Below are 26,364 nucleotides of genomic sequence, written 5' to 3'. Positions count from 1 at the left end.
CATGGGGGCGAGGTTCATTGTTTCTTCAAACAGCTTCTCGCCACAGAAATTTTTATGCGCAAACGTAACTGGCCAGCTCGCGAAATCGGTGGTGTCTGTCTAAAGCCGCGAAGCAAGCGAATGAGGAAGGTGCCTAGAGGTGCAGAGAATCGCATGCTGCGGAAAGTTTGAAGGAGCGCGCGGCCAAAAAACGCCACCCCAAGGAATGCGTAGGCAACGTTGAGTGATGCCAGGATGGAGAAATGGGGCGAAGCGTCGCGGAGGAGGGAGGTAGGCAGAGGCACGCTGGGTTGACCTCCTCTGGCAGTTGGTACATGTTTTCATCGAGATGCATACGTGTCGGGTTCGTCTCGATATAACATCGTCGTTGCGCGCCATGTGTGCGAGTGAAAGCGTGCGACTGTGAGCGGATGATGGCGGCTCAATCTCGCATGTGCAAGGGGAGGAAGCGTGCCATATTCCGTCACGCCCATGGCACCTGGGGAGGCGAGGGGAGGAGGACATTGCAATTCGGTCATGTGGGCCGTGCACTGTGCTCTCACTGCTCAGTTTGCGCTGAAGCGATAGAACGAAGGACACTTCGCTCGCTGCTGCAGCCACGATTCCTCATGCCACCATTTTGAAAGCGAGGGTCCGTGGTCATGTAGTGTGAAGTGTTAATGTTTGCCTGTGCATGCCGACACCATCCTAGGTAATTTAGATAGTAAGCAAATGTTTACAATGGGGAGATCTACTGCAGCGGCTGCTGCGTATGGCACCGCCGTGCGAGCCCTGTCTTGAATATGACCTGCGATGCGGGCAGTGTGGGCGCACTGAGGGCCTGTACACTCTTAAACAAAATTACACCTTTTGGGTCGCATCTTGCCACACAACAATAACTGTCATCTGTCTTGCTTGCGTTTCCTTTCTTGGAAAACGCTGCGCTCGCCACTTTCCTGTCGAGAATGCTCTGTCATGCTGATAATGCGCATGCCATTCACGACTTGGAAGTACCGGGCTCGCAGCCTTAAAGAAAGGAAACGCGGACAAGACGGATGACAATTATGGTTCTGTGGCAAGATGCGACCCAAAGGGTGTAATTTTGTTTAAGAGTGTAATGTCGAGCGCGCTACAGCACCCATACACGCTTGCACTTCACCCACGTTCTAGAAGTGAAACGTCACTAACTTTTTTAGAAGCGTCATTCAGTGCAATCGAAAGATGCTCAAAAGAACTTGGAAATGTGGGCAGGTAAGTGCTGGTTCACGATTACAGGCAGGCAGCGCTAGAACATTTAGAAAGGAAGCAATTTGTACAAGAAATGATGATCAGGAAAAAAAAAATTTAGAAGTAGGAGAGATGGTGCTGGTTCAGTACTTATACTATGTGAATTCTCACTTCGTTCCCTTCGTTTGCTCGGCCAGCAACCATGGGTCAAGAGATGACGCTGTCTTACACTTGGGAATCGAAAAGCGTGCTTTGAGTCAAGGACAGTTCTTGAATACTGGGGCTAGGCCATAAACCTCATGAGACAGGCTTCAAAGAAGAGTCTTGCAACGCTTGTGTCATCGGCACACCCAAAGCTAAACACTGTCAAAAGAAATTCTGACCGTCGACACGCACCTCAGAGCGGTTGGCAGTGTTGGGGTGCTCCTGGTAGAAGTTCTTCTGGAAAGGCTGAAGCTGGATTCTTTCCCAGTCTGGCTTGCGCAGGTTTCCGCCAGGCTGCTTGCCCTGGAGAAGCCGGAGACACAACCAAATCAGTTTGATTTGTTTGACTAATTTGCCAACTGATTTCATTCATTGACTTAATGAGCAATTGACTGTTTCATTGACTCACCATCTAATTCACCAAACAATTTTCCCCATGTCAAAGAAAGGCTATGAGATGTGCTATAGTGGAAGGCCCTGAACAAATATTAACCACCTAAGGTTCCTTAAAGTGCACCCAAATTTACAAGTACACGAGAGTTTTTGCACACGAGTGTTTTGCAGAAACAGAACACCATGGCCACTGAGCTACTGTGACAAGTAAACAGAAAGTCTCATTTCTATGGGACTTCACAAAGTTGTCTGAAGTTTCATGCATACACAGGGCCTTGAGGGTAACCATGTAAGCTTGTTGGTCAGTCGTCTTCCGATTTGTTGCAGCAACGGCATGATGACAATGACGTGGAAGGTACACGAGACAACACATACGGTATGGCTACGAAAACTGCAAATAAATTTGTCGTGGGAAGTTAGCACCTGTGCAGCATTGTGTCACATGACTTCCACGTCCTTGCCATTGCAGCTGCGCCACAACCAATTCGAGCACAAGGCCTTGAAAGTTGACAAATTTGGTGCATTTGTGGCTGCACGACAATTTCTTTCCCCTCTGGCAGATTTCGACGTGAGGTACCTGAACGCTAGATCCGAGGATTCGGATGTCCACCTTAAGAGGACAAGCAGAGTTCGCTGTCACTGGGCCAACGGCACATTGAAGAAAGAGCACTGACCTTGAGACTGTTGTTGACGAAGCTGCTGCCGCCGTTGCGGCCGTCCCCGTAGTTGTTCCCTCCCATCATGGGGCGCCCCATGCCACCACCACCACCGGGCTGGGGTCGGCCTCCACCCCTCCATTGCTGCTGACCCCCCTGCTGACCCCCAAAGTCCCTGCAGGGGAGAAAGGAAGGCAGCAGAGCTTCAGGGAAAGTTCGGCAAATCGCACAAATCATAAAATCCCACTACAGCCAATGCGCGTGTGAAGGACGAGTTCTTTTGTTACGTTACAAGCACACAAGCCAAACAGATAAGACAGCCAAGGCATTGGGAAAATTCAGTTTTTTTTTTTAATTTTCCATTACTGAAATGTAGAAGTAACCAGGAAATGAAAGTGGACCGAAATACAGCTTGCCGCAGGTGGGATCCAAAGCCACATTTTTTTTGCATTATGTGGTCAGTTCTCTAACAATCTAGCTACAACGGAACCTATCCTTCCCACCAATTTCTTGGGTATGTGTACGTGCACATGATCCGACCCTGGGAATGTATAACCAGTGCCGCTCCTGGCTGCTGTGTTAAATGAACATCCTTTCAACTGCAGGCATTACATAGTATATGTGAATGACCAGGTTGTTTACAATGGACAGCCCTGAAGCAGAACTGCGAGTTCGGCTAGTTGGTGAACCAGCAATTCTCGAGGCACTGGTTTAGCCCAGCAAGCATTAACGTATATGGGGTCTTGAGCCGTCTGGGAAAACAAAACGTGTGTGTATCGTTAACCGGTTCGTGCCTTTTCCTTTCTCACGAAACTCCTTTTTAGCTACTTCTGCTCACTTTGCGGGTCCTTTTGTGTCGACTAGGTAACTTGGGTCACTGAGTATGTACGTATTCTGTCAATGTGCTATAATGGGTAGGACAATCGTGCACATTGCACTTAGTTTCATGGCATCTGATTAACCACTTTATGAAAGCTTCGCTTCACATAGATTCCAACGTGCTTGTTGGATCCGAGTAATTTTCACATGCGTCATACCTCTCTGTGCCCCATATGCCCTTCATCAACATTCTTCCCTCAACAAGCATCGTGCACTGCATTTGTCCTTGTGATGCAGATAGCTAACAGCTACAGGTGACGAAGCTGTGCTCATATTTGTCACGTTTCTCAATCTCGCACGCGATAGGGAGGAAAGCGGGGAGGCAGCACGGGAGGGAAGAAGTTGACAGGCGACTTCTAAAAGAGGCCGTCTAAAAAGTCCGAGTCGTAGAAGGGGCAGAGCAGAACCAACAAAAGAACAAGGCGCGAGCCCATGAGCCAGCCCGTCCTCGACGGATCTTTACAATCCTTTTCAGTCAAAATTCTTGCAGGAGTCCATGGTTTTTATGAACAACGTCTCGGACAAAGAATCACGAGCACCAAAAGAAATTTTCTTCGATACCCTTGCGCCGGCAGTCCGTAATTACACGGTTATGCTGACTTGGTGATTGATAGTAACCGAATAATATCTACTATTTTGTGAATGTCTTCGAGCTGCATCATGCTTAAATTAGGACCCTGTATAGCATTTTTGGTGCCCGCTAACCGAGGCATGTTACACCTGCCACACCAGCCCAAAATAAAGCGGGAATAATTTGCAGCTGTCCTTCATGCAATGACGATTGCAAATTTAGCAACCTGAACAGTAAGCCAATTGGAATGTATTGAACTTGCAACTAATTATGACAAAGGTATGATTCATGTTCAGTGAACTGGCTGGAGCAGCAGAACTTCATGCTACTATGTAAGTGTGCATGCGTTGCATGCATGTTCACGTGTGTACAATTGCGGACAAATAAAATGTGAAGGCTAAACAGGATGTTTTAGCTTTTGCTTTCACTACTTTCAAGACAGAGGTGAAGCATTATCTTGGCTTGTACACATGTTTTGACACCTGCACTACAATTGTGGTGCCAAAATCACTCTCTCTCGTGCTGTTACACATAAGGCGATGTATGTATGTATGTATGTATGTATGTATGTATGTATGTATGTATGTATGTATGTATGTACGTACGTATGTATGTATGCTGTGCACATCTCGAAATGAGTGACATCTTTCGCCTGTGGCAGAGAACAATGTTCCAGTCATTGAGCTGAACTGCAAACAAAGAGGCGAATTTGCCCCCGAAATCAAACGCATAACTCGCTGATTAACGAAACACCGCTAATCAACATTTCATAATTCATTACTTTACGGCCCATACTGTAATTTACATATAGCAGCCAGTTATTACCAAGCCGGTTAGCTTAATCGACTCTCAGGTCACACGGCTTGCATCAGGGCATGCTCTTCAGTCATTTGAAAAGGGAACAATGAAAGAAACATCGAACTTTAAAAAAAGAAAGACAGAAGAAAACTTCGCATTTGAAGCAGCGGGGAAGAACGCTACCGTGTGAAAAGCCCCCGGCAAAGCGACGAATTAACGTAGGGGGGGGAGGGGGCGCTTCGCTTTCCTCGCTTCCGGGCTTGCGCAATGGCCGCAGCGCGCATGCGCAGACGTCTCCGCCGGCCTGCCGCAGTTGCCTAGCGAGCGATCGCGCCCCGGCGGCGTCCCCAGACAGGCGCAACGGGAAAAAACAAAAACCTAAAACGCCCACAAACAACACCAACACAGCGCACGCGGACAAAGAGGGGGATAGACACGGGAGTCGCCGGAACAAGACACGCGGTCGTGCTTGTACGTATCGATCTCTCCCAGGCACGACAGAGAGGGTTCGGGGCGACCTTGATCCCCTCCTTACTGCATGCCCCCCCTCCCTCCCCCCCCCCCAAAGAAATACTCCCATCACGCGCACTGCCTCGCGATTCATCTAACCGCCGAAAAGAGACTTCTGCATTCCTAATTATAAGCACTGCAACGGGCGCTGGTAGTTACACGAGTGCAAACAACGTCGCACCAACAAAACTCAAGCTGCAGACCGGGCCCGCACTGCAGAAAAACGAGTCGTCGATGAAGGCTCCTGAAGATTCGGGAAAGTTCGCTCGACTTCGAAGGGTCACGATACGCGAATCCTAGCCGGTTCGGGCGAAAACATTGACGGAAGATTGATTTTACAAGTTGCGTTGGGTCGCAGGAGGTTAGAAATGTTATGCATGAGCGTAAAAAGAAGTATCAATAGAAGACGAATCGCGATCGGCCTACTTGGAAGCATGGGAGCGTTTGTCAGGTGCCAACAAAATCGTTTTACTAGTGTTTTTTTTCGTGTAATAAAACAGTTATAAACGGGTGAAATACACGAGTCTTTGGTTAAGACACCTCAACCAGCGCTAATTTTGCCTACCTGTATTTACTTCACGTCTTGGGCCTTTATTTTTACTGACCACTGCCGGCTCAAAGCAGAATGATAGGCTGAAACGTTTACCTTAGTCGAGCTTAAGCAACGACAGAATTACCAGGCGCGCTCGACGGTACTAAATACGCTCATGATTAGCACGGGGCGCAAAACATCCCAAGTTATGATGCGATGTAATGCAAAACGTGGACGAAAGTTCTCACCAATTGAGCTACGAGCATATGCTGAGCTACGCAGCACGAGAGAAAAAAAAAATATGACGCTCGTATCCATCACTGCCTTGCAAGGAAAACTTTCCGCAAAGCGCTGTTTATAAGAGCACGACAATACAGTGTGGCAACTGAGGGTGTCCTTCTTACAAAGGAACTTTGAAGAAAGAAAACAACTGTCGCGACGCTGTTTTTCTCGCGTGAACAGCTGTTGAGACAAAGCGCATCCTTTCTAAGCGCAGGCAGCAGCAAACTATAAAACGAAACCGACCGGAGGTCCCGGCGAAGCACGTCAATACTGAAAATAAGTAGCCGGTACACTTGCAACCCAAACAATGCGCGAACAACAAAACGGCATACACGAAAGACACAGCAAGAAAACTGGCTTTTTTTTTTCTCCCCAACCTTGCTAACTGCAGCCGGCTTTACGGCAAATGTTACGGTACAGCTGATGGTCGCCTCTTTCCGTCATTTTGTTACAACGTTCATTCAATAGACACATCGAATGTTGCACTTCGCGCACGCCATGTCCACCCACTAGGCATGAGAATGCATCACCCCCGGCACATCTGCCGCACTTTTGTGCAAGTATTCGCATCGAGGAGTGAATTATCGAGCTACCGCAAGCGTTCGGCGCACACCGCGGCCGAGGCCTCGCTAGGCAGCAATGGCTTCGGGAAGCGGAAAGGCTTGGCCCCCCCCGCCACCTCTGCGGCATCGGCGAGCTGGGAGCGATAAGAAACCGATAGAAATCGCCGGTGCGAAGACGCACGGCGCGTACTTACGATCTGGGTCCCCTGTAGGCCATCTTTCACGGCGAGAATATGGACGATTTGCGCGAATCGCCGACGCCAATTAAACGAGCGCTCGAAACTACTACCTCTACTTTGGCAAGCCGACACGTAGGATGGAGGCGCACTGTTTCAGTGAAGGCGCTCGAGTTCTCGAGAATAGGTTTTTGCCGAGGTGCAAGTGCCGTGCTCTGAGGGCCGAACGAAACGTTCGACCGAAATGCGGCTACTTGCAGCTCGTTTGAGACGAATTGTCAGCGTGCGTCGCGAACACAGCCGGTGTTTCTTTGCCGACGCGGAATGTTATCAGACAGCCTGAGCGCACCCGCCCATTCGCGCAAATCAATATTCCTCGCTCTCGCGGGCGGCGCGGCTAGCGCAGCGGAAGCTGGCGCGCAAGAACACGATCCGCTGAATTTTGGCTCAGCCGCAGTTACCGCACGCTTGAGCCTTTGTTTTGTGATTTAAGTCTTTCGTTGACAGGAGTCAACGGCAGATACGGCGCTGAAAATCACGCCGCTCATTTATATATTGCGACGCCTTTGCCAAAATGCGCACAAATGGCGCAATTATTATTTTTTGGGGAAATGTAAGGAACGAGCGCGCACCGTATAATGCGAAACTGCGGAGAGAGTGAGGTTGACCGTACTGTTTCAGCAAGACGCACTGTATGGTGAACTCGGTCCTTTTTTTTTTTCTCTAAAAAAATTACCCCTTGGCGGTTTGTGGAAGCCGACAAATCCGACGAGGGACGCGTTAGGGACGCCGATCTTCAGGTCGTGGGAAGCCCGCGAAGGTACGTAGCCCCGTGGCATTTCATTTCAAGAACGAATCGCGCGTTGGTATCGACGCCGCTAGAGCGCTCGGGGACACGACATCGTGTCCTAACGGCGTTGCCGCTCACACCCGTTGCCGGCTCAGGCTTAGAACGACCGCTCTTTATCTTGCAATAACCGTCGATCCGCGACCTAACAGTGACCGCGGCGGCCGCCCGTGTCCCAGGCACATTCCGAGCCTCGTTAACGGGTTCGTCTTCGCTCCGTAACGTGGCGCCGGAGGCCTTGGGGAAGCGCGCTTTTGAAGAAAAGAAACATGGAGGGGAGTCTTGCACGCACCGCGCATACACGAACGCGCAAGGTGGCGGACCACAAGGCGCGCTGACTCTCAACGGCTCGGTGCGCTCATGTTTTTCGGGACGTTGATCGCTTTGTAGTGCCGAAGCCGGTGACTTTTTTTGCTTTTCTTTTCAATTTTCCTCTTTCCCCCCTTTGCCTCGTCTTGTTTGAAATCCAGGCTGACGTCATGGCGGACGAGGACTGCCGGCGCGAACCGCCGAGCGAGCGACGCGTAGAGACGGACGCCGACTCGGACACCAACATCGACGCCTCGCCGGCCGGCGACGCGGCCCCGGAGAGCGACTCTCAGGGTTCCGAAAAGCCCGCGGCGGCCGAGAAGGAGCCCGTGGTCGTCGTCAAAGTGCCGTACAACGAGCACAGTGACGTCAGCGCGAGAACAGAAGTGAGTCTTTTTTTCTCGCTGGTTTTCCGCGGGGCGCCGTTTTTCTCGAAATGCTGCCGGCCCACGTGAAGGCGTTGCTTGCGACGACCTTGTTTATTTCCCTTTTTTTTTTTCTTTTTCGCTCACGCTGGCGATGGCTGGCGTCACGTTTGGGACGCTTTTTTAGAAGGAGCGTCCTACCACGCACGCCTCTTTCGCCTTTCTGGTTTTCTTTCTTCTTTTTTTCGAAGTTGGGCGATTACCTGCAAACGGTTAAGTCGGGTATTAACTTTGCACGTGGGAGTTGGGATACAGCGAAGGCCGTCACAAGCGCGTAGGGAAAAAGGAAGCCGTTACCAGTATTGTGCAGTGCCAGAATTTGGACCAAGCAACATGATTCCTGCTACGTTAGCTGTTGCTTGTTTAACTTTGGTCGCACAAAGCGTGTACTCGCCAATATTGAAGCGAAGTTCCAATAAATGGCAGTGTTTCACATGTTTAAAATTCAGGTTTTCTGCAGATACGATGTGCACCATATATGTTCCGTGGAACATGCCAGTCATGGTCTGCTGTTGTGCAGCAGCTAGTTGTAGGAATCGGTTTCTAGCTCGGTGGTTGCCAACTGCTGTTTGCTCATAGGCATCAAGTGAAGAGGCGACGAAGGCCAGATGTTAGGAATGGCAACGAAATGGGTCACTGCAGGTATTGGTTTTGCGACGACCGTGCTTCCATGCAGCACGCTGACAAGGTTCTCGCTGTGGCTGTTTTGCGGATTTGGCCCTGTGCTGCTCAGCACGGGGTTGTGGGTTCACCTCACTAGCCTTGGCAGAATGCAGAAAAATGCTTGCTAGCCATACCATAGGGTGCATGATAAAGGCACAATAAACAATAAAAAGAAATATAGTCTGAGCTGGATCTGTAAATTGGGCTTCTGCAAAATTTTGTGCTGTATAGAAGGACTAGCTTCAAATAGTGCGCCATCGCCACTCAAAATTTTGTGTTTGAAATATGAGTGGATGAGTCGCCAAAAGCTTGCAAAAAAAGAAGCTGAAAAGGATGCCACCATTACCACTCACTGGAAGTGATGCACGAATCGGAGCGTTGAGAACGAAACTCGTTTATAAATAACGACTTTAGTCAAAGTTAAATTTCGTTGCAGCTGGCATTTTAATCCAGTGTCTTGTCCATCCGTCGACAGAAGCATTGCAAGCTTAAATAATGCCATCAGAGATTTGCCTAATGCATTATTGGAGAGCACTACTGCAGGAACGCTTACTATACACATAGAAGCCACAACAACAGAGGAAGCCTCTCTTTTTCCTTTTATTTTTTCTCACATGTTGAGGAGTGAATGAAGATTCTTGCAGTACATTTCGTGACTACACTTTACAATTACGAGTGTGTAGCCAAAATTTCTGCAGTGGCATGGTGAGGGGCCCTTTAAAATACTGTCATGCTAATATTTGAAAACGTTAGCTTTCCTTCGCTTGTTACACAGTTCTGCACCGTTGGCGTCGCCATCCGCAGCCCCTTTAACCGTTAATGCTACTAGTATCACCACAGCCGTGAACCACCTGCTTAATGTGACCAGCCTGGTAGGTAGTGGGTGCTAAGGAGGGCACTCACCCCACCGGTGTGGCGTTGTGACCCAGGTTGACCAGAGGGGGTATTCTGTAAGAGTCCACCTAGTGGACTGTCCACTTCGGCTGCTGCTGATTGGATGCAGCTGTACGAGAGAGGAGGAGACGAGCGTCCCTAGCCAATCATCAGCGGCCAAAATGGGCAGTTCACTAGGTCAACTCTTACAGAATACCCCCCCACCCCCGGTCGCTCAAAAGTGAAGGTGGGGTTGCTTAAGGGCTCTTGGGTGAGAGGAGTGAAAACCGCTACTGGAAACAAATAATGGGGCTTTTGTTACACCGTTTATAAAACGAGCTAGCTAGGTGAACAACAACTAATGGAACATGCTGACGGGCGCTAACGGACCTAGGAAGTCTGACTCGCCACAACGGGACACCAAGCGAATATCTTCGCCCCATGCCTAAGTCGTTCATGGGTGCTGTCACAGCAGCAGGCGGCAGCGCAGTCAGCGTGAAGGTCACGGAAAACCAAGGCCAACTCCACTCATGCTGCATGCACTTGAAACATTTGCGACAAACCACTGAAGTAGTGCGTCGTCCACGTGGTGGGATGTTGAACTCTGCTAGCAAAGATACCGGGCAGCTACTCAGATTCTAAGCTCATGTGAACAGATGCTGCTTTCTTGAGTCGAATGAGCTACTTAAATTTGTGCGAGGTTAGCTAAAATGAGGGAAGCAGTGTGCGACGCCATGGTCCAGCAGGTTGTGTCCCTCCGTGTGAGGTTCAACTCCAAAAAGTCTTAGGCCTAGCCTTAAGCCTAACAATTGGCATCCGAACAACACCCGAAATGGGCACAAAACAGGCAGTCGCAAGGAAACTTCAGTTCTCTGAAGTAGCCCTACCCCGCTAGTTCTGTGGAGCAGCTGAGCGAACGGCATAGCCCACCGTCCCTGATGTCGGAGCGCCTGGTGCCAGGCTGCAATACAAGACAGCCTGCAGTGGCACTCACGGCGCATGGCCGTGCAGCTCCCAGAGCCCCGGCTTCCAGAGCCAACGCGATAGAAGAAGCTATTTACAGAAAAATTTGGACCAATCAGTATTCACTCGCTCCAGGCATGCCGATGTTCCATGGGCTTGGGGACTTGCCCTCCCAGGAAGCAGACCACATGGCTCGCACTGATGAATCTTCCTCCAAAGCGCTTGCAGAAAGGCTTAGCATGTTGGAAAGTTCAAGCGCGCCGCAGCAACCATTGCCTTACTCTCAAGAAAATGTGCTTCAGACACTAGCGATCAAAATGCATGCTAGGCCTACTCTTCAGTTCAGACTTGGGCCATGCAGGGCTGTCCTCCGATGTTCCAGGAGCTACACGTTGGGCTGCCTGATGCGGTCTCAAACGTGCTCTTGGGACAAAGGAACGACAGCACAGTAGTGGAAACAAACAAAATGGCAGTTACTGTGCCTTCTGTGGGCGCTGACAAATCGACGAAGTTTAAAGGGACACTAAAACGAAACAATAAATCAGTTTAGACTAACAAAGCATTGTTTGAGAACCCTGCAGGCAGTCATTTAAAAAAAATAGTTTATTAGATGAGAAAATGAAGGTCCAAGTATCAGTATTTGAATTTCGCGCCGAAACCCCAGCGCCGGTACGTCAGCGTGACGTCAGGGTTTCCAGAGTACGTTTTCGCATTTGGGCCGCGTTCGCTGAATGAAGGCTCCCGAAACTTGCCATGTTTAATATTTGGTTCCTTTAGAACACAATGTAGTCAATCTGTACCGCTATATGTAATTACAGTTAAACCTCGTTAAACCGTAGTTGGCCGGAGCTCGGGAAAGGTACGTACTAAACGGTAGTACTGTTTAACCGAATAGCATGAGATCGCCCACTTACCTGTCGAAAACGGAACTCAGAGAGAGTGCGATGAAAGAGGAAAAAACATGCAGTATTTATTCACTTCGCGCGACAAAAGCGTTATTTTCGTTTGATGCCGCGGCGGCCTAGCACGCCGACGACAGCAGCCTCAAACTTACTGAAGCTGCGTGCCAGCTTTTCAGCCAGCCCCCTCTTCTCGGCAAACACTCGCATGGCAGATTCCTCGTTAGCGTTACGTATTCACCGTGCACGTGCGCAGTAGTGCTGCAGAAGTCCCGGGGGCGCCTTTTTCATTACGGGTGCTGGAGTTTGGAATAATTTTCATTTGGAATAGAGTTACGTTATCGCGCCCCTATTGTCGTCGCGACGATTGCATTCATGAGGCTGACGCAACGCGCAGCTTATGCCACTGTCGGGCCTGAATCGCCCGTGCTATCGCTTTCCGTGTCGTCCTCGTCACTGTCACTAGTCGACACTTCGGCAACAACAGAGGCAACGATGGCGAAAAGTTGAACCTCGTAGCCGACATATCTTCGCGGTCGCAGCAGCGCTGCCCGAGCAACTTCTTCGCATTCCAAATGCCACACACTGTAGTCAACAGCAGATCCCTGTTGCGTCTCAGCGCCTACTTCTTCGTGTCACGTTCGATAGCATGAACGATGTCTAATTTTTCTTCTATGCTGAGCACCCGGCGTCTTTTTTATCCAAGCTTCGGAACGACACGAGTCCTCGCTTGCACGACGCCATAACGCTCTCTGGCACCGCGTTGAAATGATGTTGATGTGGCTTCACGCGCAAACGCACAGGGCGCTTAAAGGCCGTTGTTCCAATCTCTGAGGCATGTTGTTCTGCCGGGCCGCCCGATGGAGACGGCGCAGCGCCGTGTTTGCGTGACGAAAAGTTCAAACGCTACGTTTTAACCGATGCGTACGCAGTAAGCTGGTACGGTTTATGCGGATACGAAACACATTATGTTCAATGGCCGCTGAGTCGGGGATTTGACTTCACTACTTTTAAAACGAAACTACTGTTTAAGCGGGTACGGTTTAACGAGGTTTTACTGTAGTAGGCCCTAGAAGATGCCATCAAAATCCAAGACGTCACAGCCCTCAGGTACGGGAACTCAAGTAGGCGTCGCCACCCGTATTTCGTTCTTGCGCTTTTTCTGGCTTACCAAACGTCTTATCGTTGTAAGAGTGGTGTTTTTGGTGTTGTAGAATGGTAATTTACTGATGCAGAAGAAATCATTCTTCACTTTAGTGTCCCTTTAACGCGCTCTGATGGGATATCGAGCAAATATGTCCTCCTCATGCTGGGCACCAACACCCAGGTCGCTTGCGGGTGCTGTTGGGGCTTCTTTAAGAAAAACTTTGAATAGAGTGTTTTCGTTTTACAAAGGGTTACGGTGTTTCATTTGTCCTTGTCTAGCATTGTTCTGTTCACTGCGCACATTCTGGGGACACTTCATAATGTTGGTGTAGCACGTCTCTGTTTCAGTACTCACCACATAGGGCTATGTGGATAAGTATACTCACCACATAGACATCTAAGCTTTTGCTCGGGGCCTCCTATCTAAATACATAGGAAAGGAGAGATCTTTCTTCTTGGCAACTGCTGCACCCAATTTGACGAGGTTTATTGCATTTAAAAGAAAACATAATCTCGTGGCTGTGGCAAGTGGATTTATTATTTAGCCTATCTATGCTTTATAACAATTGCCTTAAAATTGCGAAATTGAGAATAATGAAACTATGAAGCTTACAATGCTAACTCGGCTATGAGAAGCTGTATAAAATTTATGGGAACTGCATTTGGTGATACATCTAAAGCAGGCAAAATTCATATGTTCCACAGTTCTCTCAAAAGTGTTACTAATTTGGGAATAGGCCCTTTGCAAAAGCCTTTTAAGCATACTAACAAACCCATGCAAGCTGTAAATGAATACACCAAATTTGTCATCTTTAGATGCACTAACGGATACAGTTTACAGAACTGTGATATATTTTTTTTTTTGGTCCAAGTTACTGGTTTTGCAGTCTTTAAAAAAATGACCCCCATGTTACAGTTCTGTTTCCTACAGTCTCAAGACCTTCTCTCTCAAGTGCAACAAATTTAATTAAAAGTGCTCCAGGTGTTACCTCGAAAAAGCAATTCTGTGTACTAACTGTATTTGAATGATGTCGTAATAGTTGGACCCGAGCTAAAGCTTCCTCTTAAAGGGAACAGTGCCTTAATTATTGAGAAATTGAGGTAAATGCAGGGCAGGATTAGAGACTACCCCCGGGGCATTCAAGTACTTGGCCGATGATGAAAGCGCTCCTCAGTTAAATTCTGTCACTAGTACTCAACCACTCGTTGCACACATCCTTGTATTGTAAGACAAACTAAAACGCTACTTGTCCAGTTGTATCTCACTTTTAGAAAAAACAACCTATTGAAATAACCCTGACAACGCCGCGGGCGGTCGAAAGGTTTCGTTTTTGCTCGACTCCGCGCCACCCACGCTTTCGCGTTTCAGTAGTTATCACGTAGTGCTGCGCTGGTTTTGCTGGCTTGCGAAACTCGCACAAACTGCAAGTATCTGAGAATTCAACTTCCATGTGACGTCGCGGGATGCCCGAACAGTCTACGCCACTTGACCAAAGAGCAGCCGCTGCGGCGAATTTGTCACTCTGTCTTGGCTCGGTGCCGCCATCTGTCGGGCGCTGCTTTACTCACCTACGGCAGCAAAGAGGGGTGATGATGTATGCAACGCCACCACTCCCCCAGTTGGGTGGCGGGAGATTTTAATTGCGATAAAGGTATTCGGACCCTTCAAATGCAATTTTCTCGTAAACTTTGTCTTTTCTTGGCATGAAACAAGGGTTTCGAAGTTTCTGGAATGGTATTTAAACACTCCACGTCTACTTAGTATTTGCCTTTGTGTTCCTTTAACCCCTTTGCTTCTGCCTATTTGCTGCATTGTAAGAAATTTGCTCTGAAATCTGCTAGAGACATCGCATTTACAAAATGTCTGATATATTTTGTTCATAAAAGAACTATAAAGTGAGCACATAAGTGAAAACATGCAGGTACACGGAGATCACTTCTGAATTTTTAGCACTCGAAGCACCTCTTGTACTTTTGAACTTGGCTCTCGAAAACGGAGCACAGCATCGAATGGTTCTGCAATACAGTTTTTGGTGGTGTGTGCTGAAAGCAATGAGCCCACCTTGAAGCCTCTATGCTTTTTTTTTTTTTTTTCTCTCAAACCTCGGAGTACGGGTTGCAGGAAGCGTTCCATTGTTTTACGAACTGCTGCCGAAAGTAGACAGATGTGCCCATATAGTGTGCCATATTCTAAGCAATTAGAAGATAGCCTGCAATGTGCTGCCATCTATGAAAAATAGCCAGAAACAGTCGTTCTGTGAGCGGCCGACGGATCTCTCATCCCTCCGACTTTGGCCTTGGCCGTTGCAGCCAGTTGATCACCACTGTGGAAACGAAGCAGTTAAGGTCCTTTCCAATTCACGAAGCTAGCAAAAGAGAGCGCTTTGCAACGACAGCATGAAAGTCCAGAACGTCGTCCTCCAAATGTTTTGTGGCTTAGCAGAAGGCTTGGAAACTCTGCAAAATATAGTCTGCTCACAGAAAAACGTAGTCGCGCTTTCTTACATGCTTAGTGTAGGCTACATTGTGTTTTTTCTTAGGTTCACACAAAGTGTTGAAATACAGCTGTAATACGCATTTTTCTTTGCCTTTTCTTGCCGACGCGAGGTGGTGTCGCATTCTAGAGTCTTTCAGACGGTTCCAGGTGGGTTGCATTACCTGGGCTCGAAGCTATCATCTTGGCTGTCAACGTAGGCAGTATTCAATGCCGGCCTGAATTGGAACATGCCTAACATTGGCAGATGTATTCACCAAGCACCGTAATTGCTGAATCAAGCATGCTGAAAAGTGCACTTTGCTTTTTTATCTCCCCAGGAGCAAATTGAGGAATTCCAGACCAAGCACAAGATCAAGATAGAGGGCGAGGGTGTCGCCAAGCCGATTTTCAAGCTTGAAGAAGCTGGTCTTCCAGGTGAGTTGGCTCATTGCATTGTACTGTTTGCTGCGAGTCGAGCCGAGCCAAGCTAGTTGGGACCTGTGCTTCTGGTGATTTGCTTGCTAAGCCTTTCTTCGTCTACCTTTGTGTGCATTAAAAAAAAAGAAACTTCATTGCTGAAGACAGAATTTTGTTTTTAAACTATTGGACTTGACTTTGCTTCAGTCAGTCTCAGTTTATTGCAGTTTCACCATCCCTTCTTGTTGCAAATAATCCTTTTATACTCATTTGGAAAACACAAAGCAATAAGAAACCATGGAAAAATTGGGGACCAAAGGTGCTCGTCTGCGCCTGACGAGTCCCTGTCCTCAATATTTTGCACACTTCAGCGGCAACGGTAACATAATAACCATTGTGCGACAAAATTTAAAAGTCAATGGAATGTAAATTTTTATGCACTCACTAGCAAAGTCAACTTGAATGTATCGACAACGGATACGTAAACAACAAACAGAAAATGCATCTACCGAGAGATAAACAGAATTCTTCAAGACATTGTGTATTTGACATTCTGTAAGCAATCGGGCAAGAAACGCCCACTAACTGTATGTTGCATGAACTTAGACACAGGAAAAATAGAGCCTGGCATCAGAAAAAAAAAAATTGGAGAACATCCTAAGCTCGTGCTACAAGTTGTGAATGCGAGAGCAGCAATGTCCAATTGAAAGCCACCGAGCAGTCCTTCGAGTTCTGAACTCCTCACAGGTGGCAAGCAAACGCTTTGAAATGCTTCGCATGTTTTGATTTGGCCTTACCAAGGCGCAGTTTGAACGCAGGCGAGAGCTCGCGCAATCAAAGAACATGCGGATAACGCGGGCTTGCGAGGGTGACATGGCATTGCAGCGACGCCCTCTCCCCTCATGCATTACCATGGCAGCAGGTGTTCCCTTTCTCGTGCCCTGCTCCGTTGTAGCCCGAGCCAGCAAGCGCAAGGCAGCGTCACGAGGCGTGCCTAGTGATGTGGCGTCGCAGCCAATGGGAAGTTTCGCTGCTACAGATGCCCCCAGCTTTTTCGCTCAGCGGGACATTAGCCGCTTTTGCATCAAAATAAAGGTGTGAAGCTTTGTATCAACGCAAGCTACGATAAAAAAGAAAATAGAGGATTAGTCCATTAACAGATCTCTATAAAGTAGCTTTCTGAAATGTCTCGGGGGAACCTCGCTTGCGGAATTTCAGTTTCAGGGTTTCTGTTATCATACAAGAAACTACGGATCAAGTCATTGTAGTTTTTCTTTACTAAGGCCCGGGAGGCTTTGCATTTTCTAAATGGTAATTTTTTTCGATTACTTCAATAAAATTGCAGCGAACTCTGATAGTTGACTTCGGTGTTTCCATTTGTCTTTCGGTAGGTGGCACTGATATCAGATACAGGAGCAGGAAGACAATGGCACAAAAGTAAATGGGCTGGGAATCACGTTTACGCAGTGCTTAATGTGGCAGCTACGTTGTTCTAAGCCAGTTTCTGGGTGACCAGTTACCAGGAAGCCTTAGCTCGGGCCAGACTCCGATGCCACCTATTCAAGTATACATGTAAAACGCACAAACGCTTTGCTTAGGTTACTACTTGGCTGGTATTAATAAAATTTGTTGTGTTTTATTGAGAACGTTAAACTGGTGATTATTGGAAGTGGAATTTTCTTTAAGGCCTGAATATTTTAAACGGAGTTCTAAATAATTGGTATGCCTGAAAAAAAGATAGAAGTGCCAAGTTTATAAATTTGTAGCTCTGCAACAAAAACGGATATCACAGTACTGTAAACTGCATTCGTTAGAGCATCCAAAACTAACAAATTTGATATATCATTGTTTACCTTATGTGAATTTGTTAGAATGCTTACAAGGGTTTTGCAATAGTCCTCGCATTTTTGGTGTCAATTTCAGATATTTATGTAAAATGCATCAATTCTTTTCCACTTCGAATGTGCTATTAGATGCCATTTACAGAATTGTGATATTGTTTTTTATTGAAATGTTGCAGAGTTGGAAACGTAATAGTTTCATTTCCTGAAAATTTGTGATATTCAAAAGCTTTTGAAAAAACATGACATTCTAAATCAAATTCACTACCAGCACTAGATTTTGACTTTTTCTTTTAAATGCAACAAAGCTCATCAAATTTGATGCCGTGGTTGCCGAGAGAAACGATTCCTGCTTTCCTATGTATTAAATTTTAGCCCCCAAGCTAACGCTTCCTCTTAACCCTTTGAGGCTCGATTTTTTTCGCCATATGCGACCAGGGTCGATCTTTCTTTTATTGCAGATTCCAATTCTTCTTGGGGGGACCTATTTCAAAAAAAATTTACCGTAATTTTTCTAGGGTGACCGTAAAGTGAGAAAAAATCTTCTGCGTTGGTATATATGCACTCTTCATTCATGAATAACAACAATAAAAAAAGGAAATAAACTTATCAGAATTAAAAATTTTATGCATTTTTATGCACATAGTTCAAGGCTTTGAAAATCCACACACAAGAATATTTCGCAAGCCTCAAATGTTCGTGCTCTTACACTAATACGTACGTCCATAGCGTAATCGAACTGCGTAGGTGAGTGCACTGAAGAAAACTGTTTAGTTGTGTGCCCATCAAAAAAAGCAACACGTGTGACAAACTTCCGCTAATCTTCATCTTATCGCCAACCAGTTAGGGCAATTAGTTTTCGCCAGTCTTAAAAAAAAAAGAAACTGAAACGCATGCACAGCCGCATCCTTCCTATACGCACGCCTGTGAGCACTAAACGAGCAATAAACAAACGGTCGCCCTTTGAGCGATTAGATTGAGCGAGAGATAGCCATCAGTTTCGCAAGCGGAAAAAAACCGAAACCGCTTGCAAAACAATATCCATATGGCCGCCCGCCGGCGCGCGCGCCAATGCGCGAGCGGTAGTATGTAGATGCGCGGGAGCAAACTAGCGCTAAAACAAGCCATGCAACGAAAATAGAGAGAGGTAGGCGCGCAAAAAAAATTCCCTGTATCCCCACATAGTGGCAGCACATGACAGAAAAGAAAAAGTTAGGAAATTGGCGCGCTTTTTAAACGTATATTTACGTCATTGACTGCCAAAAAGTTAAGGGAATCTGTCACATTGGTGCCAAACATGAATGAATCCACTGAATCATTTTAAATTGACAGATCATCGTCCTAAAAACTATTTTCGCAAGCAGCCTGCCGACCGTTCTGATGTGTGACTGTTTCAGATGAGTTCATAAGCAAAATCAAGGATGTTCTTGGAAGCTCATTACCTGCGCTGGCCTCGTATGGCCTGCCAGCGCTGCTTGGTGGACGAGACTTCATTGGACTGGGTGATGCCTCCATGTCCGAGAAGGTTATTTCTGTGAGTTCATTTGCATTTCTCTGAAATTGTACGTCTGACTTGCCTTTATTAATCTCTAAAACATGCCCTTTGCTCGGAGTTGGTGATCAAGCTGTTGCTCGAGTTTTATCAGACACGTGGATCGAAGCGAAGCTGTCGTAGTTTTCAGTGGCTTTGACTCGGAACTTGAATGAGCCTGCTCTTGAATGCAAATTGATCCCAGGGTTCCTTTTGTAATTCTTGTAGTATCTTCTGATGTGTCGTGGGGTTCTTGCCCGTGCTCTTGGGACAAAGGAACGATAACACAGTAGTGCAAACAATCACAAGGGCAAGGGCTTTCATAGATTAATGCCTGCTAGCCGAGTTGCTATCCACAAAATGTGCCGATGGGCGCGCAACAAATTGCGGAAGTCCGACTCACTGCAACCGGATAACGGGTGAACATGTTAATGCTGGACACCAACGTCTGGTCGTTCATGCATACGGTCACGCGAACGGTGCCACGTTTGAGCGATCGTATTCGTCCATTCCGGAGTAGGCCTGACGATACGGTCTCGCAAAAGCATGGATCGGCACACGCGAAGAAGGTCCGCACCGCTTGCCGACCCCGAGCCAAAGAGAGAGAACCTTCTCCTTTCTGCGCCCAAGTAACCCCGTTGTTAGGTGGCATTAGCAGAGCCACGCTCCCGCCATCTCTCGCAATGCGCTTCGACCACACCGACAGCTCCTGGCACCAAGCCACGTGGCGAAGTCGGATTACAGGAGACTGCGGCTATGCGGGAAAGCAACATATCAGGGGACGCGTGAGGGTTGCGCATCCCCACAGTGTGCCCAAACTTTAGTAAATCTTGGGACTCGTATTATGCTGCAGTCGGCATCACGTCCCGACACGTTTGTGACGAAAGATGTCACTAATAAAATGGGTGTCGGCTGCTGTGACTAGAGTGGTCATATTGGGAATATATTAATGCGCATTGAAACACAACTAAGGCCTCATTAGGATGTGATCGTTATTATCAAGTAATAACTGAAAGTAATTTTGTGGAACATTTCATGTTGCAGTGCAGTATGCGCAATAGGATGTCGTATGCTGCGCAGGTGATGCGAATACTTGAGGCATTACCTTTACGTTCAGAAATTTGTACACTCGGCATTGTCAATCGAGAAAGTTTATCAAGACACATGAGAATTAGGAAGCCCAAGATTAGCTATTTCTTTTTCTATTTGTATTTTTTGTATGCATGACGGATCCGAACTGCTATTGATAACGGCAGTTATCAATAGCAGTTTGAAAGCCCATTGACTGCTCCGCAGCACAGTACGTTATTAGAAAGTCTTGTCAAGCTCTGTAGAGCTTTCACTTTCTGGCCTTCTGTCCTTTGAACTGATTGGTTGATTGATTGATTTGATTGAATGAATGACCCTAGAGGCTATGTCACGCCATGTTTAACAGGAATTTAAACAAAACTCCGTAAGCTGTTTGGCTTATCTTAGAGTCTTGTTGAAAAAGTTGGTTCTGTGGTAAGGCTTCACAGTTCCCACTGTATGAACTCTTTTGGGCTTTTTTTTTTTTTTTTTTTTGTCATGACACAGAAAGTGTCAAGGACTCGTTTGTCATGTGGCATTCGTTTGCCTCTCTCTCCTCTCTCGCAGTTTCTTCCATCAGTCGTGATGCATTGCCAGCGAAACATGAAGAGCGAGTCGAAAGGCCCTGTCGTAAGTGCTCACTTTTCCTTGGGTTTGAAATTCAGTCGCTTCAATAACAGCACGGTCTTTGAGTGCCTCTTGTTAAATGCTCTGTTCTACGGGGTGTTCTTCCAGGCACTTCTGCTGGCATCCAGCTGCCGGCAGGTACGCGACATCTACAAGTACTTCCGGGACACTGGCCGGTCGCTGGACCTGGAGAGTCTCGAAATCTCGGAGGAGACCTCCAATGACCGCGAGGACTTCCAGTCAGGCAAGTCCTGCTCGTGACTTGTGAAACTATTTCAGCCGGAAGCTTTGGGCTTCTGTTTATACTGACAGGCTTGCCTAGTCATTTACCAGTGACCCTTTTTCACTGGCTAAATGCACTGTTGCGGAGTTGTCGCTTGGCACAAGGTGTGCGACATTTTACATAGGAATAAAGTTTGTAAACCGGGATAAGGTGCCTCAGAAAGGCTGGCCAACGTTTCCGATAGGAGGACCTATCTTCGTCATCCTTGGCGTGTTAGTTTTAAAGGGTTAGTGCAGTGACGTCACATGCGGGTGTTGTCGCTGGTGGATGGTTTTAAAGGGAGAGACTTCAGAGGAAACGAGCACTGTCGTCCGTCTGTGAGCTTCGTTCTCAAGAGCGGGAGAGTGGGAATGCGGTGAGAAAAGAAAAGAAAGAAAAGCAAAGAAAAAAGAGGGGGAAGCCAGGGCGCCACCAAGACAGAAAAAAGGGGGGGGGGAGCAAGAACAAGAGAAAAACAAAATTTTAAGAAAGATGGGGGCTTAGGAGCGTGTTGGGGATGCAAGAGGTTAGGAAGCATTCAGGGGTATCGTCGGCGGCATGTTTTGTAGCATTAGAAGAGCCGGTCAGGCGGTCAGTGCGCGGGTAACACAAAAGACAAAAAAAAATGAGTTGGAAGAGTGACTTGAGTAGTATAGCAGCAGCAGTCACTATGCCTTTTTCGGCGCCTCATCCCAGAGTATCGCCATTTCTGGATGCCGCCGTAACGATGCCTATGTTGAGCGACTGGGGCAATGCCCCTTGAAAGACCATGCCGCCGCCTTTCAGTCACCCCATACATTGCACAGCAGACTCCTCGTTGCCATCTTAATTATTTCAACATTACTCAACGTATTGCTGCTATGCTACTCAAGTCACTCTTTCAACTCATTTTTTTGTGTGTGTGTGTGTTACTCTCGCACTGACCGCCTGACCGGCTCTTCTAATGCCACAAGAACATGCCGCCAACGATGCCCCTGAATGCTTCCTAACCTCTCGCATCCCCAACAAGCTCCAAAGCCCCCGTCTTTCTTAAAATTTTGTTTTTCTCTTTCTTGTTCATGCTCCCCCCCTTTCTTTTCTCTCTTGGTGCAACCCTGGCTTCCCCCCATTTTTTTTCCCCTTTTTTCCTTATTTCTCTGCTTTTCTTACTTTTCTTTTCTCCCCGCGTTCCCACTCTCCCGCTCTTGTCCCCTCGTCTTGGGAACGAAGCTCACAGACGTGTGACGACAGCGCTCATTTCCTCTGAAGTCTCTCCCTTTAAAACCAGCCGCCAGTGACAACACCTGCACGTGACGTCACTGCACTAACCCTTTAAAACCAACATACCGAGGATGACGAGGCTGCCTTTGACGAAGATAGGTCCTCCTATCGAAACGTTGGCCAGCCTTTCCGAGGCACCTTATCCCTGTTTACAAACTTTATACCACAGTGTGCTATTCCATCTGTCAGCCCCTTTCTTCTTTTTGGATTACGTAGGAATGTATGATGAGTCGTGCATTAGTAGCCATCACCCTCGACTCGTAATGCAGATTTTAGGTTGCGACTACCCTGCTTGCCACTGTCGTTTGTGCTTTGAGTGCTTGCTTTGCTGGGCACAAGTTCGCTCGGTAAAGAGCTAAGTTTTTTAAATATCGCTTTTGGCAGTTACATTTTTTACTGTCGCTACAGCTTGACTATATTGTCAGTGCTGACAAAGAAGACATTTAAGCTTCACTATAAGGTGGCCTTTGCAAGCGAACTGCCATCTCGCCACTCAAGTAATCTGCAAATATTTTGTAAATATGTGTTAGGCTTCTTCTCTTTTCCTCCTAACAACAGTGCACGGTAACCTGTGTATTTCAAACACTAGGACACCTCTGCTGTAAAGAATGTTGATATATTCATTCCGTTGTTGATTTCTCTTCATTATTATTTTTCCCTTGTTGAGAAGTGCATTGTTGCATTTGTTTATGACGCCATTTCCATATGTGGTTGCTGCGCAGAGTTCCACGTGGCCATCTCCACGGTGACCACCATGCAGAAAGTGCACACGTCGGGGCACTTTGACTTTGGGACCATCTCTGTCGCCATCCTGTACGGCATTGACGAGCTCGTTGACAGCAACCATGTGGATGCGATCAACACGATCCTGAAAGATGTTCACGTGAGTTACGAAGCCAAATGAAGCGCGGGAAAGCTTAGGGGAAATGAAGTGTCTGGGTACCGAAATTTGAAATGAAGTGAATATCGATTAGTGTGTCATTCAGTCGATTACTCAAAAACATTTAATAGTCGTACAAACCTAAACCTGACATAAAGGGGGAGGCTACCCTGGAGATGGAACTTTTTTATTTTTTAAGATATCCGGATGAAACTTCAGGGTACGTTCACACCACCAAACTATGAGAAACTGCAAAGTTTCATGAAGTTGTGTTTATTAGTTCCAGAGTTATTGAGGTCTAACTAGGTGGTTCAAGTATATGCCTGAGGAAGAGCCTGGAGAAATGCCAGGACATCATAGGGAGCTGAAATTTGCTGTGATGATCCCTTGATAGATATCCCATGGGGCTACAGAGCCCTTTCCTTTAATCCCCCCCCCCCCCCCCAGTTTTAAGACAACTTTGAATTTGATGTAGCCAGTAATGACCACATTCATCAAAAATTAATTGTTTGTCATAAATGTATTGCACAGCCTTCAGAAAGAGAAGCCTGTTACCCCCTGGCAAAGTCACTCAGGAAAAGAATAAAGAAAACGGCACACAAATCTGAAGAGCGGTTCTCGAGATATCGCCTTCCCCAGCACCACTACTAGCGAAAAAATCCATTCCGAGAAAACGGACCTCAAAGTTGAGCACGTGTTCTTTTTATTAAAAAGCTCCTGCGGAGCTTCTAATTAGCTCTTGCGACTCCAGTCACACTCAGTGTGTCCGATTTTCGACTGGCGACAGCCGACAGCACAGTTCCGCCGCTGCCAGCATCTACGCAGTTGGCACTCAGAAGAACTTCACTTTGGCCTAGTTGGTATTTACTGCATATCATATTGACCGCAAATAAGGCGGGGACAGAGGGAGAGAACACATCAACAGCACCGCCCGTGCTGTTGATGTGTTCTCTCCCTCTGTCCCCGTCTTATTTGCGGTCAATATGATATGCTGTTGGCACTCGCTGCAAAAGATCAGAAGTTCGATGCTCGTATAAGTCGCATATCGCGCTTCGGCGCACTGAACATCTGCACTGTCTTGGGCTTCGCTGCAGGCATCGCGTGCAGCTAAAAAACTAGCGAAAAAAGAAAACTGAGAAAATAATGTAAAAGATAGCGCAAGGCTATGAGCAGCTCACAAGCAGGCGTCTGTTGAGGCGGACGGAGTAAGGGGCAACAACGAGGCGAGCACGGCGGGCGCGGCATCAAAGGGAGCAGCCGCCGCCACCCACGCAGCAGCCAATGGCAGGCGCGCTTTAGCCCGCGAGATTCGAATGCGCTGCTCCGGCCAATCAGCGCTCTGCATCGCATCACGGGAAAACGCCAATAGCACCTCAACCGTGCCGACGATGCCATTTTGCAAGGCAGCAAAGCAGGGACAAAGAATTCATGGTCAAAACGACACCAAGATGGCACGGGCAAGCCGCATGGGCTGGGAATGGCGTGCGCGCGCGCAAAGTTTGACTTCATTGTGGCATTTGCGCCTGTCTTGTGGGCCGCGGTGGCCTCAAAAGTAGCTTTTTTTTTTTTTGTACTTTGCGATTGAATTAGGTGCTGATAATTACAGAACGGGTACCGTAAAAACCGGACTATAGGTCGGACCGGAATATAGGTCGATCCCCCAACTAACAAAGTCTCAAAATGAAAAAAAAAAAAAAATCTTTTTCAATGGCAAAAGTACCGAAAGACACCCTTACCTTGAAACAAATGCGACTCATGCACAACAGTGACAGTGTTTATTTAAATGCGGCTCGCATGTGCACCCGGCCAACTTTTAACAGTATCGCGCGACCATCGACCCGCGTGCTTGTCAGCACCTTATTAACGGCGCTGAGCGGCGAAACAAACGAGATGCGCGCGTACGCGTGCTTACTTTCGCTATTTCGCCCCTCCGTGCCGTGATGATAAGGTGCTGACAAACACGCGGGTCGATGGTTGCGCAATACTGTTAAAAATTGGCCGGGTGTACAGTACGCAGAAGGGCACGAAGTGCACAAGCGCTACTCCGAATTAGAGCAACACCTTTGATCAGAGTGGTCCGAACTAGAGTCGGATGACGAGTGCTTCTCGTTGCCCAGTCCAGAGGCGCACACAATCTCTACCGCTTTCAAACGGATGCATTCGGCTGTCACAACCCGCCGTGGTTGCTCAGTGGCTATGGTGTTGGGCTGCTGAGCACGAGGTCGCGGGATCGAATCCCGGCCACGGCGGCCGCATTTCGATGGGGGCGAAATGCGAAAACACCCGTGTGCTTAGATTTAGGTGCACGTTAAAGAACCCCAGGTGGTCAAAATTTCCGGAGTCCTCCACTACGGCGTGCCTCATAATCAGAAAGTGGTTTTGGCACGTAAAACCCCAAATATTATTATTATTCGGCTGTCACAGGCAGCGATCTTACACGCAGCTCCCGGACGAACTCTGCAACCTTGTCTTCCAGTTCTGCGGTCTGCTGTGTTCCGCCCACGTAATGACGTTTTCTGTTGGTTATTGTAAGTTGTAATACGCTGCTTCTGTCTCCGCCAGTACCGAATGCTCTTTTCGGATACTCCAAATTCGCGCTGTGCCGCGAGGTTGCTGTGGGCTTCCGCGCACTCAATCGCCTTTTTCTTGAAGGCGACGGTGACTTGTCGTTGGCCTCCGTTCATTTTGAAACAAAATGTGAAAAAGCAGCCTTTAACCAATATAACTTTGTGACAATGTAAGCGCAAATTGGCAGTGCCACAATGTCGCCACGACGCGCTGAGGGCGAAGGCGCTTATTTACTTCATCCGCCCATTGTTGCAAGACTTCTGTAGTTTTTCCGCCAATGTCCGGTATATAAGACGAGGGTCGACTTTTCGCAATGGTTTTTTGAAATAAAGTTCGACCTATATTCCGGTTTTTGCGGTAGCTTATGAGACATACAACCCAAAAATATTGTTTGTCAAATATAGACTTTTTCGCAATGTTTCGGTTTTCGAGGACCACGGCCCCTCTTAAAGGCCCCCTCCCCTCTTTTTTGCTCTGCTTAACTATTGGCGTTTGTGCATCAGTGTGACGTCGCTGATTTAAAGTAAGTTCTAGTATTT

At 47.5% G+C, this 26,364-nt stretch overlaps 2 protein-coding genes across 3 annotated transcripts in view; one reads left to right on the top strand and one right to left on the bottom strand.

Annotated features, from left to right (window-relative positions):
- Positions 1–7,122, bottom strand: part of LOC142590080 (putative ATP-dependent RNA helicase DDX5) — a 36,925-nt gene extending 29,803 nt beyond the window's left edge. The window contains exons 1-3 of the mRNA XM_075701924.1: positions 6,789–7,122; positions 2,478–2,634; positions 1,603–1,713 (exon numbers count right to left, since the gene is read on the bottom strand). Of these exons, the coding sequence (XP_075558039.1) occupies positions 1,603–1,713; positions 2,478–2,634; positions 6,789–6,811 (291 nt within the window). The 5' untranslated portion in view covers positions 6,812–7,122. The remainder of the gene's footprint in view (positions 1–1,602; positions 1,714–2,477; positions 2,635–6,788) is intronic.
- Positions 7,123–7,426: 304 nt separating this feature from the next.
- The window catches only part of LOC142590079 (uncharacterized), a 49,940-nt gene continuing 31,002 nt past the window's right edge, over positions 7,427–26,364 (top strand). For both annotated transcript variants that reach the window (XM_075701923.1, XM_075701922.1), the window contains exons 1-7: positions 7,427–7,590; positions 8,088–8,312; positions 15,710–15,806; positions 19,027–19,163; positions 20,796–20,858; positions 20,964–21,099; positions 23,100–23,260. In XM_075701923.1, the coding sequence (XP_075558038.1) occupies positions 8,097–8,312; positions 15,710–15,806; positions 19,027–19,163; positions 20,796–20,858; positions 20,964–21,099; positions 23,100–23,260 (810 nt within the window). In that variant the 5' untranslated portion in view covers positions 7,427–7,590; positions 8,088–8,096. The remainder of the gene's footprint in view (positions 7,591–8,087; positions 8,313–15,709; positions 15,807–19,026; positions 19,164–20,795; positions 20,859–20,963; positions 21,100–23,099; positions 23,261–26,364) is intronic.

This window comes from Dermacentor variabilis, chromosome 8, assembly GCF_050947875.1.
Source record: "Dermacentor variabilis isolate Ectoservices chromosome 8, ASM5094787v1, whole genome shotgun sequence".
NCBI lineage: Eukaryota > Metazoa > Arthropoda > Arachnida > Ixodida > Ixodidae > Dermacentor > Dermacentor variabilis.
The sequence above is the reverse complement of the archived record's forward strand: the minus strand, read 5'-3'. Positions and strand labels throughout refer to the sequence as shown.